This window comes from Molothrus ater, chromosome 1 (assembly GCF_012460135.2).
Source record: "Molothrus ater isolate BHLD 08-10-18 breed brown headed cowbird chromosome 1, BPBGC_Mater_1.1, whole genome shotgun sequence".
Classification (NCBI taxonomy): Eukaryota; Metazoa; Chordata; class Aves; order Passeriformes; family Icteridae; genus Molothrus; species Molothrus ater.
Window position 1 is genome coordinate 23,006,166 of NC_050478.2, and position 14,844 is coordinate 23,021,009.

Below are 14,844 nucleotides of genomic sequence, written 5' to 3' on the forward strand. Positions count from 1 at the left end.
TACCTGCTTCAAAACATAGTCATATTGTCTAAGAAATATTTACCTACAAAATAAAAGCTTATGAAAGAACTCAGGGGTGATTTTTCTCCTCTGCTCTGCTCTCATGAGATTCCACCTGGAACACTGTGTGCAGTTCTGGTACCCCCAACACAACAAGGACATCGAAGTGTTGAAGCAAGCCCAGAGGAGGCCATGAAGTTGCTAAGGGGACTGGATGATCTCCCCTCTGAAGACAGGCCAGGAAAATTTGAGCTGTTTGGCCTGGCAAAGATTGTGTCGAGACTTCAGAGTAACCTTCAAGTATGTGGAGTGGCCATACAGGGAAGCTGGAGAGGGACTTATCCAGAGCTGTAGTGATAGTACAAGGGGCAATAGGTGGTAACCAAAAGAGGGAATATTTAGGTTAGATACACAGAAAATGTCCTTTACTGTGAGGGTGGTGAGGCACTGCACAGGTTGCCCAGAGAAGCTGTGGATTCCCCATCCCTGGAAGAATTCAAGGCAAGGTTGATAAGAGCTTTGGAGCAACCTGGTCTAGGGGAAGGTGTCCCTGCTCATGACAGGGGGATTGGAACTGGATGATCTTTAAGGTCCCTTCCAATACAAACCACTCTATGATTTTGTCACCAATTTTACTCTTCACACCTAACTGATGTCACAATTTATGAAATAATTTCTTATTCGTGACCATTTAAAAACCACAAAGTACTTTAAATCTTATTAAAGCCATGTATTTTTAACTGTCATACTTATCCTGAAAATTAGCATAATTTAAAGATCAGGACTCCGTTTCTTGAGGGAGGGCACACCAGCAATATGACCAGCAGCTTTTAAAGGGTCCAGCTGCATGGGGACAGCCAGCAGCAGATGCTCTCTCGAGCCAGCACACAGGTTCCAAGAGAACACGCTGCTGGAGAGCGAGCACTGCTGTTAACCACAACCTCGCAGCTCCTGCAGTTGGAGCTCTCCTCTCAGGCATTCCTGTTGCTGCCAATTTAGGGACTCTCTAAACACGGACAAAGCCAGGTTTCTAAACCTCTCCTTTCCAAAGGAGGCATAGTTTATTCTGTGCAGGGTGCGAGGTGGAAGTTTTCCACAAATCAAGCATACCAATGCTCAAAACTTTACACTATATATATACATTTTAGCAAGCAAAGTCACAGTTCATTGGCTACAAGTTATCTAGTAATTTATTAGTATCCTATCTTCTTTTGCTTAAATTGTTATTTCCTGTCCTATACTATTTAGTCCACATGCTCTTTTCATTTGGTGTACTGGTGTCGCCATCTCCCACTGCAGGATTCTAAAGCCCATGAACTGGCACCAATCAATCCCTTGCATTAAAAAGGGTACGGGGACCTGTGGCGCCAGCCAAGGGACAAAAGACACAGCAGATGACAAGAGATGGCCAGTGACATAGCCGGAGCCGACTCAACAGGAACGTGCAATAAACGCCCAGGTGTTCCTTTGCCCAGGGTCCCTCCTTTGAGGTTATGAGGCCTGTTTCACTGGTGAGGCAGGACCCGTTCTCATCCTCGGTAACTCTCCGGACGATTTGTTAACTCCCTCTGGCGCTGCGGGTCTCGGCGTCGCTGCCGCCCTTCGGCCCGAGGCGCGGGCCCGGCCGTGCCAGGCAGCGGGGCCGGCTCCGCCGCGCCGGGGCTGGGAGCAGCCGCCAGCCCCGCAGCTGCAGCGGCGGGGAGAGCCCAAGGCTGGGCCTGGCCGCGCCTGCGCGCCTGCAGGGCCGGAGCGGGGCCGGATCTGCGCTGCCACCGTGCGGCACTCGGAGCCCGCCCGTCCTCCTGCCCCGTGCCCTCTGCACAGCCACGGGCCCGGGCGGCCGCTGCTCCCGCCATGGTGCGGTGCGGCGCGGCGGTGCTGCGGAAGGTTAGTGCGGCCGGCCCGGGGAGCGGTGGGGACGGTGCCGCAGGCGGCGCTCGGGTGGCGGGAGGGCTGGCGGGGAGCCGCGGTCCCGCTTGCAGGGCCTCTCCGGGAGTTCCCGTGTGCCGGTGGCGCGGACCGGTCCCGTCCCGCCCCGCCCGTGCTGCCCGCAGCGCCCGGCGCCCTCAGGGCCCGGCGGCGATGTCCCGCCCTGGCGGCACACGCAGGACTCCGCCGGCCCGGCCCGGCCCGGGGCCCTGCGCGCCGTGAGGTGTCGCTGCCGGGGAAGCTATGCCCAACCTTGATTAAAAACTATACGCTCTGCTTTCTGAAGTTTCATCTATTGCCATGAAAGATCAGTCCAAGCGGTTTTACGCACGAATCTGTGAAGCGAAATATAAAGAGAAGGTAGTTAACTGGTGTTGAAACTGTTGTTTTATTAGTACAGCAACTTCATAGACGATTTGCGGGTCTACGTGAGAGGAGGAACCGGCGGAATGGGTTATCCTAACCTGGGAGGGGAAGGAGGAAGAGGTGGTGATGTCTGGTTCGTCGCCCGAGAAAGGACTACCTTAAAGAGCATTAGGGAGAAATATCCCCAGAAGCGATTTGTAGCTGGAACAGGAGCCAACAGCAGGTAAGAATCTATTTAATGAAAGTTGTTATTTACATCTTTTCCAGAAAGCAAAATGTCAGCCTAAAGTACTAAGCCTGATTTCATTTCTCCAAGCGTTAAAGCTCTAAAAGGTGAAAAAGGAAAAGATTGTGAAGTTCATGTGCCTTTGGGAATTTCAGTTCTTGATGATGATGGCAAGCAGATTGGTAAGAACCTTTGCTTTGTTTTAAGGTACCTAATGTTTGTCACATTTGTTGATAACATCTAGTGAATTTCTAATACTAGGATGTTTTAAGGTTACACGTTTTCCAAAATATGTCTGTGTTTTTTCTGTTTGGCCAAAGAATTGACAAATACATGGTAAAAATTGTTGGAAAAGCAGGGACCCCTTCCAGAAATTAGCAGTAGTTGATTGTATCACTACATACAAGTCCTTTGCTGTTGGAAACAAGTGTTAAAGGCTGGAAGCCATACTGATCCTCCACAGAACCATTCGTGACCTCACATAAGTTATGTCTCCATAAACCCAAGTAAGTGTCCCTATATCTTTACTGAATTATGAAAATGCTCAAAAGACAAAGATCCTTGCTGAATTTTAGATTACTTAAAATGCATATCCGTTTTTTACTCGCCAGGAAGATCTCTTTCAATACTCTTGGAATAGCTCTCAGTGGTGCCTTTGCAGTTTCTCCGAGTTTTTTCTCTTCAGACTGTTTAGAATTAAAACTAAATTCCCAAATTGCCCTGGTTTGCATGTTTTACTACATTGGATGTATTGCAAGATTTGTTTATGATGCAGGCATATCATGAGGCTAAAGATATTCAAGTGTTGTTCTTCTTTTTTTTTTTTTTTAATTATTTATTTTAACCCTAAGGGAGACATCATAGTCTGCATCTTAATGGAAAAATATAAACCATCTGAAGGGAGCCACATCTCTATCAATGCATATTTTTCCTTGCATTCTTGAATTCAAATATTGGAAGGTTCAGAAAATCCTCCAAGTATCTTGCCATACTTGGCCTGCCTGCAGTTTTCTTGAGGTGACTGATTGTATGACAGAGAAGAATACTGGGGTGTGATGACTTTCATTTGTTGCCAAACAAGGAAAAAGTCACTATCACCTTGAGGGCACAGTTCTTGCAAGGAAGTGTACACCAAATTGTCTTATAACTGGAGACATTTAAATGGAAAATCACAAGTGAGCTACTGCAAGGGATTGTGTTTTTTCACTAACAAATTTATTTTCAGGAGAGCTTAATGCAGCAGGAGAGAGATTCTTAGCAGCTCGTGGAGGTCTTGGAGGCTCTTTGGCTACAAACTTTCTGCCTTGCAAAGGTCAGAGGAGAACGGTTCACCTTGATTTGAAACTTATAGCAGATGTTGGCTTAGTTGGGTAAGTACAGTAGTTTGAAAACTAATATTAGAAAACAAAGTAGTACATTTCAAATTTGATTTCAAAGAAATATGGGTGTTTGGATGATGAGTGTTAATTGTGCATTTGCATTGTCACCTAAGTTATTTGCAGTTTGAAAAATCAGATTGAGTTTAAAGCTATTAAAATTAATTTTAACGCTTGAAAGTGTTCATTATGTTTTGATGATTGAAGGGCTTCATGAATCAGGATAATACATAATTAGTAATATAAATGTATTTAGCAGTTGCAGTGATGGCCACAATATTATTAGCACAATATTTATTAAGTAGGTAGGAGGTGCAAAACAGAGCCAAGAACACTGCATATTGCATGTTTAACTTCATGGCACTGGCCCAAGTAGATCCTTTCAGTAGCAATTCTGAAGACAATGCCAAAGGCTATGTTTCCTACTCTCCCAAAAAAACAGCTTGTAATGTTGGAAGGAAGGAATTACAAACTAGAACAGTAGGACTTGCATATCGATGTTGCTCTTTTATAACAATACAGATAAATATATTTTTATTTGGAGAAAGCTTTCAACAGCCTACACTTGTAGTGTAGTACAACTATTGTTCTATTCAGCATCTGCTAACATAAATCAGCCCTGTGGTCCTTATTAATAAAAAAAACATAGGAAACATGAAATGATGAGTTTGAGGTGAAAATAGTCTAGTTGGTATATACCAATAAAATATGGAAACTTGAAGACAGCATGGATAAAAAATGGAAACTTGAAGACAGGTTGATACACTATATTTTTCTTTATTTGTTGTTAGGAATAATTTTGACAGTATAAAATTTCTCTAAAGTTATACAATTTTCAGTTGGTCTTCAGTAATTACATGACAGAATTTTTTTCTTGTTTTGATCACTGTGAAAGTACAGGAGTTTTATGATACTGATGCTTCTTTAATCTTGTATTTCAGCTGACAGCTTTCCTTCAAAATGGACACAAAAATCATTATCAGTCAATTAGAGAAGCATATAATTTTCTTATTGAGAGTATGAATCAGCCTCCAATGGTTGTGGTTGTACTTTGATCTCTTTTTGTTTGCTATTTTTGCCTTTTTTGTGAGTGGTTTGCTATTAGATCAGGTAAAAAAAAAACTATGTATACTTGAGAAAGGCCCATCAAATTTGGGTACAGGTTGTGATGTGTTAGTCTAGGTTGCAATTTAAACTTCAAAGAACATAATCTACTTCAGTGGAAACAAAGTGCTTTCATGAGTACATGACCAGAGTAACCTTGTGGAATGTCTTTAAGGCACCTTTCAACATCAGAGTGTTTGAAAACTACACTCAATAGTTTCCCTATTTATAACAAGAGCCATTAGGTTGCTTTCATTTTTTTAAGAAAGATTTATGTACAGCCCCTTTATATAGGCCTACAATATAATACCAGCCTTGTTAACAGGCCATGGTTCTCCATGCATTCAAGTAGAGACAGTTTGGTTTTCTGTGGGACACCTGCCTTTGTATCTTGTGACTGTGTTGAGTTCCCTGTAGACAGAGTTTTCTTGGATCATTCTGACATGAATATTTGTGAATTTGACTGGAATAAAGTCTTGTGTGGACTTTCTGAATGGAGTATGTGCTAAGAATAAGAACTGTAGTCTATCCTTGGGTGTCAGGATTAACTTCGAGTGTCACGTGCATCAAAGCTATTGTGCCTTTTCCAGCTCAGGTTAATCTTTAAAACAAGTGGGTGTTACAATTTCAGTCTTAACTTAGGTTTTCATTTCAGTGGGTAGATGTATTCTGTGAAGAAGCTTTTGTAAAAGCTGGTGTATCCCTTAAGGAACACTTGTTGTAGGATGCAGGTATAGCTATCCCTTGTAAAGTGAAGATGTTATAACAGACAGGTGTGCACAGACCAGCTCCTAGGTGTTCTCTTAGGTTTACTTGGTAGCAGAACATGTAGGTTAGGACTAATTTCAGGATCCCTCATACAACTGCCTTAAAACCACTCTCTCTGAGTTCACATTTGCTTTGCTCTGTTAGCTAAACTCTAGCATAGGTATCATTGGTACTTAAAGTGTAGACTTCGTAAACCCTGATGTGTATGCTGAGAGACTGTAAATCCAACTGGTAAGATATATTTGCATGACAGCTTTTTAGAATGGAAGCATAATTTACAAAATTAGCTGTAGCATGTTAAGAGTGAATCCAAGTGTACCTGGATGGTAATGCTGTATTTCTGTCTGAGTGACTTTGAAAGATTTCCCTTAAATATATTACACATGTATTTACATGACTCTCCTGCCTGCATCCTTGGAAGCATCGTTAGATATAGAAAAATTATTCAGATTTGATGTCAAAAAGTAAATCATAATGATCTGGGGCTTGTTTGTTTTATAAAAAAAAAATAGTCTGAGTAAATGGGTGCAAAAATGAGTTGATCGCATCAAAGAGCATGTTTGGAAATAAATACACAGGAATCATATAGTGTTGCAGACAACTTTGATGAAAAATCCTTTCCTTAGGATTTTTCCTCCTGAGAAGCTGAGAGGCCTCAGGAACAAAATGTAAACAATGATTATCTGCTGCTGTGGAATGCAACAGGTGGATCTGTGATTGGTCTCATAGAGCTGTTTCTAGTTAATGGCCAATCACAGTCAGGTGGCTTGGACTCTGTCCAAGACAGAAGCTTTTGTTATCTCTGATGAAACCTTTTCTTCTATTCTTTTAGTATAGTTTTAATGTAATATATATCATAAAATAATAAATCATGGCTTCTGAAACATGCAGTCAACATTCTCGTCTCTTCCCTCATCCAAGAACCCCAGTGAACACCATCACAATACAGGTGTTTATTCAGTGTATTAATCCTGACTTTCCTTCTAGGTTTCCAAATGCAGGAAAGTCATCCTTGTTAAGCAAGATTTCTCATGCCAAACCTGAGATTGCAAATTATGCATGTAAGTTCATACTCTTATTTTTAGAGCAGTAATATTTCCTGAGAAAGAAAATAAGTCTTTTTGCTAATTTGCTTATAGTAAAGGTTTATAATAAAGAATAGGGTAGCAATGTTGCCTGGCTTTTTAATTATAAGAAATACTTCAAGGAGATACTTGCTGCCTCAGTGTCCAGTTCCTTTACCCACCTCAGTTTTTCATGTATACACCCCCATAATGCTTCAACCTGTTAATGCAGGGTCTATTTAACATTTATTTTTGTCTCAGCCCCTTTTATTGCAACTGAGATTCTCTGTGGTGTGCAATATCCTCAGTCTACAGAATACATACTGTCAAGTTCCTTTGCCTAAACATCTTATATGCTTTAGAACTTACTCTCACTTGTAACAGAGAAGATTTTGGCGATTTAATCTGTCCACTGAAAAATAGAAAATTTTTGTTTTTCTATCAGTAAGTTCAAATTAGTTATCTGAACTTCTTTAATTAAAAAGTAAGAGTGCAAGTACCAGTAATTACTACTGACCTTTTTGCACCATTCCCAATCTTCTACAGCCTTTTCTCAGTTTGAAGAGTCGTATCTCACTTTATCTTTCATTGTTTTATCCCTGTTTGGAAGCTAATCCATAGTCTAGGTAATAGTTGTGTCTGAGACTTCTCTACCTTCACTGTTCCCATTTTGGAATGACTGGGGCAGAACTGCAGAAAGAAATAAGACTTGGTGAAGCACTGGATTTTTTTGGCCTAATTTTCATCTATCTTATTTTGCTTTTTCTTTATTCCTTTTCCCTTCTTTATTTTTTTGCTACTGCACATTTGTTTAATTTAAATACACTGAGAAAGTTCTACAGTATTTAAATGTTTTGTAAGTTTAACATTTTTTTAAATGTTGAAACCAATTTTGTTTTCTTCCTGTCCCCTTGCTGCAGTCACGACAATACAGCCTGAACTAGGAAAGATCATGTATGCAGATTATAAGCAGGTCAGTATGAAACCTCACTCTGATTGTTTGTTAAAGTTATATGGAGTGACTACTTATGTTGCTTAACAGAATTTCAGAAGGAGAATGAAAACTTGTAGGTATTTTCATATGCGTATGCATGTCAAATGAAATTGCATGGGCTTAACAGGAGTTGTGAGAAAAGTTCTGTTTTATGAAGTAATAATAAGAGAGTTTCATAGCCAAATACAGTATTATAATGTAGAGCTTATTTCAAGTCACTTTAATAAATGGATTCTCATTTTCCCTTCCCTTCCATCTGTGGTTCTAATCCTGGCTTACAATCTTAGAGATATGAAATTGTTTATGGAATTGAGATTGCTGTGTCCTAGTGTACTCTTAAAAGTTTAGGACTTGGAAAAAAACCATTGTTTCAGAAATCAGCCTGTTATTTTTATTTAGAAGAAGCAAATTTCTTGCAAGTTGCCTGTACAGAGAGCTCTGGACTGAGTAATTTTCAGAATGCAAATAATGGCAGATTTGTCCAATAGCTAAAGATCTATGTGAGTCAATGGCAGGGAGTTTTGTGATTATAACCCTGCCACCATAACTTCTTGTTATGACTTTCAAGATTGGCTGTTCTAACTTTTTTTTTAGGTTTTTTTTTGTCTTTGTGGCGTTTTTGTTGATTTGGTTTGTTTTTGGGGGCGTAGGTTTTTTTTTTTGTTTAGTGGGTTGGGTTTTTGAATTAAAAACTGAAATAGTGTGATGTGATAGTGATTACCTGAACAGCCAGGGTAGTGCACTACCTGAGAGGTGAGGCACCTGGGTCCAGTTCCTTTTGAAATAGGCTGTGGTTGTGAAAGACTGCTGGAGTTATGGCCCTACCACTTGAATTTTTGTGAGCTCTGTTCCACCCAGCTTCTTCAGATAAAAGTTGTCAGATTAATTCTGTGGTTCCTGGAATCCTTTCTACAGTATCCACTGATGGGGAAACCAGTGTTAAATGAGACTAGAGAGGCTAAAAGATTTTGGACCCCAGCTTCACTTAAAAATTGCAGAAACATTTTCATTCCTCAAGCTTGAATCTTCTTTGATGTGCTTTTACTTTGTTTTTGAAGTGTATGATACATGCAGCACTGGACTCATCATTTTCAAGATAAAAGGCGAGTGCATAAAAGGGTTTCAGATGAGTTAACCAGAAAACATAACCCTCAGATATGAAAAGACAAAAAACTATTGTTTCTGCTTTCAGAACCACTAATGCTAGGGAGATTCAGTAGCTGATGCTTGAAACCTTAATTTAACAAACTTCAAGTAAACTGTGTATTAAAGAAAGTAAGTCTAGTTTGTCTGCTTCCCTGCAGAGATGCAATATGTCTAAGGGAATTTTGGTTTTAGGTTCATTTTATCTGCTAGTTTAGGGTAGCTTATCCTGGAAAGCTATGCTGCAAATAAACAGGATTTTTCATAGCCCTTTCAAAAAACTGTCTACCATGAATAAGGATCTCTTGCTCATACTGGTGTATTTTTCTCCAGCAAGAGATCTACTTGAACTCCTGGCTTTCTTTTCTGAAGTCTTTTTCTTGTCATAGCCGGTGATCCTTATTGTTGGCCATTTCTACAGTTCATGGTTTTTATACCACACTGCTGGGGGCTATATAGGAACTATATGGACAAAATACTTGTTTCCTAAAGTCAAGGGAACTGAGGGTTGTGATCATGGGGAACTTCAAGGGGTAAGAGGAAGTACTCTCCATATTGCAACTGCTGAAGCCAAAACATAAACCATGTAATTAACAGCAATAATTGAGGTGTCTTTTCTGTATCACTCAAAGGACAATGATTCATTTTTTCCTAAAGAACATTGATATTTTTAAAGAGATATGTAACTATTTGCTCATTTTATCATAGTACAATATAAAAAAGAAAATATGTGCAAGTTTCCTAGTGCTGTCTGTCATTACTGCTTGGGAAAAAAAAAGACACAGAAGTAGAGGACCTGAGTAGAGTTGGGTTTCAGGTCTCAGTACTAGATCATGAAAACTAACAGAATCACTTACATTTTCTACCACAGTATCTAAGCCCCCTTCTGCACTAAGTAGCACACTGGAAATTTTATGATATGCTCACTTCAGGGATTGTTCAGTTTAATCCAGTTCCTGTCTAAATGGGCATTAGATAGATTTGAGGACCCTACCTTTGCTCTTCTTTACCTCACTCTCTGTCTTAGCTTTCTGTGACTTACTGAGTAGCCATTTTGGGGGTTTCATTATCATTCTGCTTTTTTTTGGTCTGCCTCAGCTGTCCAACAGGTCTCTCAACCAGCAGAGAAAGTGACATGGTCCCTGTTCATTGTGGCAGTCTTTGCTGGGCTCTGTCTGGAAGCTGATTGAGTAATCAAAGTCTCATTTGAGCTGAAGAGCAGAAATCAAATTCTTGTAGTTTCTCATGCTCAGGGGAGTAGTGTTAAGTGGGTTTGTATTTGGAGTAATGATACTCTGTAGCCACAAGGAACAGACTTTATTTGCTGTCTCAGTGACAGTTTGAATTCTCTACAAATGTGATAGCCTAAGCTGCTCACCTTTCAGAGTCTGTTTTATTCTCAGGTAATAGCTAAATTTTGTGAGATCTCTGCTGAGGTACTATTACCCTCTATTTTGTTCTTTGCAGATGGCTATAAAAAATAGACAGGGGAACATGAGGAGCAGCAGGTCTGTGTAATAGCAGCCTTTTGTTTAATCTGCTTCTAATGTTAGATTGTAAATGTATTGAAACAGCCAATGCATAATATTTTGTCTGGGTTCTTTTGTTCATGTATAGTGATAATCACTGTTGATAGTTGAAAGCCCTTGGGTTTGCTCACTGGAAGTATTTTGTTTGAAACTTTTGTTTTCCTAGATTTCAGTAGCTGATCTCCCAGGACTGATTGAAGGTGCACATGCAAACAAAGGAATGGGCCATAAATTTCTCAAACATGTAGAGAGAACCAAACAACTTCTCTTAGTTGTAAGTTAAATAAAATTTACATTTTATTGAAATCAAAGTGCAATAAATAAAATATATCTTAATTGCAATGTAGTTGGAATTTAGAAAGTCATTTGTAATTTGTGTGATTGTGATAACTATAGCTGTAATTGTGTTTACAGAATGGACCATTCAAATGACTAATGATAAATTAAGTTCTTAAATGGAATTTATCATTTAAAATTTCCAATTAATTTAGAACAGTGAAGTGTTCCAAGCATAACAAAAGCATGATTTTTTTTTCTGTAAGAGTCCCATAAGAAGTTTAAAAACCAGACTTTTGACAAACAATGTATGAGAATTAACGAGTTTGTGCCTACAGTGTCTGTGTTCCATTGCTGTTTAGTTGCTCTCTGTTATTTGCCCAGGAGTGAACACATTGCCATGGACATTCCAGGGCAAAGTAGTTGATGGAGAGTACCTTGATACTGTAACAAAATTTTACACCACAAAACTTGTTTTTGTGTAACTTTTTCAGGTTGATATTTCTGGGTTTCAGCTGTCTACGAAGACTCAGTTCAGAACAGCCTTCGAAACGATATTGCTTCTAACAAAGGTAAGTTCTCATCTTCCTATGTGACAGCTGTAGTTATGTGTTGAGTCAAGAGAATGGCTCAGTTTTGATCGAGAAACATTCAAATGTTAGGGTGTCTTCTGGATTTATAATATAAGGACAGTGACCAAAGAGATTCTCCAAAATTTTTACTTGTCCAGGTTAAACCGCTCTAGTTTATGTTGAATACCACACAATTGTTAATAGAATTGATTAACCTGTGCAGCATGTGGGATATTTCTTACAGTCAGGTAAAAAGAGACATAATATTCAGTTCCCCAATCCAGTAGCATTTTAAGAAGTAGAAATGTGTGGTTACAGTTAAAGCTTGCCTTGATGCCCTTACTGCATAGACCAACATCAGGCCCCAGCTTTGCAGACATTGACTGTTTCCATCTCTTAACTATGCTTCTGATTCAAATAATACATATTATGTAATTTTAAAAAATTGATTAATCTTATACATTTCAGGTATTGCTGTTTATTTTTCGTTTATTCAGGTTGGGATTTTCTAATATTAAAATGTTTAAGAATTATAACACTCTACAAAGGATTTTCTTATATGTTTTATAGGTCTGAAGTTTTTCTGAAATTGAGTTTGTGTTCATAGATGTCAATATAAACAAAAACCAAAACTGTCATTCTTTCTGTAACTGGCATTTCAGAATGAGCTAGCCTGTTTACCTGAAATCTGTCTTTGAGCAAAAAAATGAATCACTGAACATTATTTTCTTCTGTGATGTAATAGATCAGCCTTGAGCACCTGAGTCAAACTCACAGCTGCTTGGGCAAGAAGGGCTATTTAGGCAATTAAACAAATGCAAGAGGAGATGTAAAATTGAAGTAGCACTTGTTAAACTACAGATACTTAACAAGGGAAATTTACATTTCTTTTAAGGAACTGGAGCTGTACAAAGAGGAGCTTGTAACAAAGCCTGCACTTCTTGCCATCAATAAAATGGATTTGCCTTGTGCAAAGGATAACTTGGATGAACTTATGACACAACTAGAGAATCCTCAGGGTAAAGGAAATTCCAGTAATAACTTTAATCAAAAGTAGTAGTAAGATTTCATATGAATAACTCTGCATTGGCAGAGAGTTGTTTGAAACTAAAGTCAGCTATTAAATTTATTATTTGAACATATGTTTAAAATCAGTTCCTGCATTTAGAGCTCTGTTTATATGCATTTGTAATGGCTTCACTGTTTGGAAAAGATTGTAATAAAATAGAGCTATCCCAGATGATCTTTCCCAACCATGATATGGGAGAGTAAGTTTCTGGTCTAGGTGTCTGGAATAAGAGTAACCTGCATTGAAGGTCCCCTCACAGGCACTGACATATGTACCATTTGTCACGTGATTTTGGCCTAAACACGTGAAAATTCTGGAAAGGGCTATGTAGGTTTATTTTAGTCTTGCAATTACATTGGGGTGAATTGCTTTTTCTTTCCTGGAGTGTGTAGAAACCAGAAAAGCTTAAGACCATATTCTCCCATAATCTGCAACTTGGGATATCTTTGTGCTCATTGGAAGTGTATAGAATCTTCTCATGGCAGCATTAAGAGCAGTATAACTGCTATATTACTGCTTGTCTTCTGAGATTTGAGAAGACTAATTATGCAGATAGTATGTATATTAATTGCAGCTATGTTTATTACTGTAATTTATTAAAGTTTATTTTCTACATTTAATGGGATTTTATGGGCTTTGTAGTGATACAGTATTTGGGGATTGTACTAACTCTTGCAATACAATTTTTCAGACTTCTTTCACTTACTAGAGGAAGAAATGATTCCAGAAAATACTCTTGAATTCAGAGAGGTGATTCCTGTATCTACGTATACCGGAGAAGGAATTGAGGAACTGAAAACATGTCTAAGAAAATCCATAGATGAGCAAGCAGAGCAGGTGAATGAAGAATATCGGAAAAAGAAACTCCTGCTTTTACAAACTTCCAAAGAAGAACAAATGAATAGAAGCTGACATTCCTGAATGGATCCAGCACATTTTAATATTTTAACTATGCACATGAAGCCTTTGTTGTGCAGACCTTCCATTTAATTGTTCCCTCTTCCCTCACTGCCTGCTTCCCTTTATTTGTTTAGGCACGTGGGTAGGGCACAGTGGGGAAAGAGACAAGGGGTTTTTATTTATGTTGGCTACAAAGCTCAACAATGTAAAGACCAAAGTATGTGTAACTCAAAGCACTGCTTAACAACTGATGATCCCTGGAATATTTTTGCCAAGTGAGAGGAATGGAGGGAATAGAACTTGCACAAAGGAGCAAGTTCAACAACTCTTCATATCCTGTGGGCATCAGAAGAACCAAAGGAAGTTTCTGGTGGAGGAATTTTCCAGAGTCTGGGCCTTCTAAGGTGAACACAAGTTCTGCTATTGTGACAGGCTTTGTTGGTTTTAAGGATTTAAAGGAAAACACATATAAATGGCTACTAGGAAGTGACTTGTAGGAGCACAAAAGCAAGACTGATTTGTAATGTTGGAGGTTTTTTTTGCACCTGCTGGTGCCTACTGTAATCATCTTAGTTGTATAAATCCTGATTTCAAATTCCCATGCTTAATTTGTGATCCCCTCCTTTTACGGAGTTATTGGGTTTATGTTACATTTCAGTGAAGAAAGTAGCTTCTTCTCAACAGAGTTGTACATTTTTGGAAATATTTAGTGTTCTAGATTATATATTACAAGAAGTCACAATCATATTTTAATTTTTAAAAAAATTCAAAGTCCTCTATTGTCAGGGTGTTTTCTACTTCAAAGCTATTAAATTGCTTGCAAAGCAAAATAAGATTGAATACATCAAAGCCTTCTAGTTTGGTTTGGTTTTGTATTGTAATATATGTATCATACCCTGCTTCTTTAGATTTTGTTAAATCAGTCACTGGGAGGAAAGGTATGGTTTCTCATAATGCATTGTTATCTTATTGCAAAAGTCCCACACCTTGTCAGCAATTTCTCACTTGCAGCTCCCCACAGCATTGACTCCTTCTCAGTACAGACAATAAACTCCAACTCTCTTCACAGCACAGCCAACAAACACTAACTCTCTCCTCACCCACCTAACCCACTCTTTTGTAGCACGTGTCTTATTGGACACAGCTGTGGCCTATTGAGGGCAGGGTTGCTCCTAATCTTTGGTGATTAGTGCAGCTGCAACTCCTCAGGTGTGACTACCTTCTGCACTATTCTCTTACTTTCTATCCCTCCACAATAATGCATTTATTTTATCATTGGTATTGGTTCTTAATGTGATTTTTCCTCTCATTTTACTGTGTTTGTTCGGGGCTAATATGCTTTCACTGATGCTAAGAATAGGCTGTCTGTTTTACAGAGTTGCAGAATGAATTAGGTTGGGAAAGACCTGTAAGATTGAGTCCAACCAATGATCAAACACTACCTTGTCAACTAGACCATGGCATTCAGTGTTTCCTTAAACACCTCTTCCCTCCACCTTCCTGGGCAGCCCATTACCCTTTCTGTGAA

The 14,844-nt window shown here is 39.1% G+C and overlaps 1 protein-coding gene across 2 annotated transcripts; it reads left to right on the top strand.

Moving 5' to 3' along the window:
* Positions 1-1,765: 1,765 nt before the first annotated feature.
* On the top strand, positions 1,766-14,165 carry GTPBP10 (GTP binding protein 10). Of its 2 annotated transcripts, none has more exons than XM_036399262.1 (10): positions 1,766-1,887; positions 2,325-2,518; positions 2,612-2,703; positions 3,747-3,891; positions 6,757-6,830; positions 7,754-7,806; positions 10,666-10,773; positions 11,270-11,347; positions 12,243-12,366; positions 13,108-14,165. In XM_036399262.1, exons 1-10 carry the CDS (start codon positions 1,855-1,857, stop codon positions 13,326-13,328), a joined length of 1,122 nt encoding a protein of 373 aa, XP_036255155.1. In that variant the 5' UTR covers positions 1,766-1,854; the 3' UTR covers positions 13,329-14,165. The 2 variants fall into 2 exon arrangements, with proteins under 2 accessions (XP_036255155.1, XP_036255165.1); XM_036399272.2 differs by having other exon boundaries at positions 1,805-1,887; positions 2,330-2,518.
* The last annotated feature ends 679 nt before the right edge of the window (positions 14,166-14,844 follow it).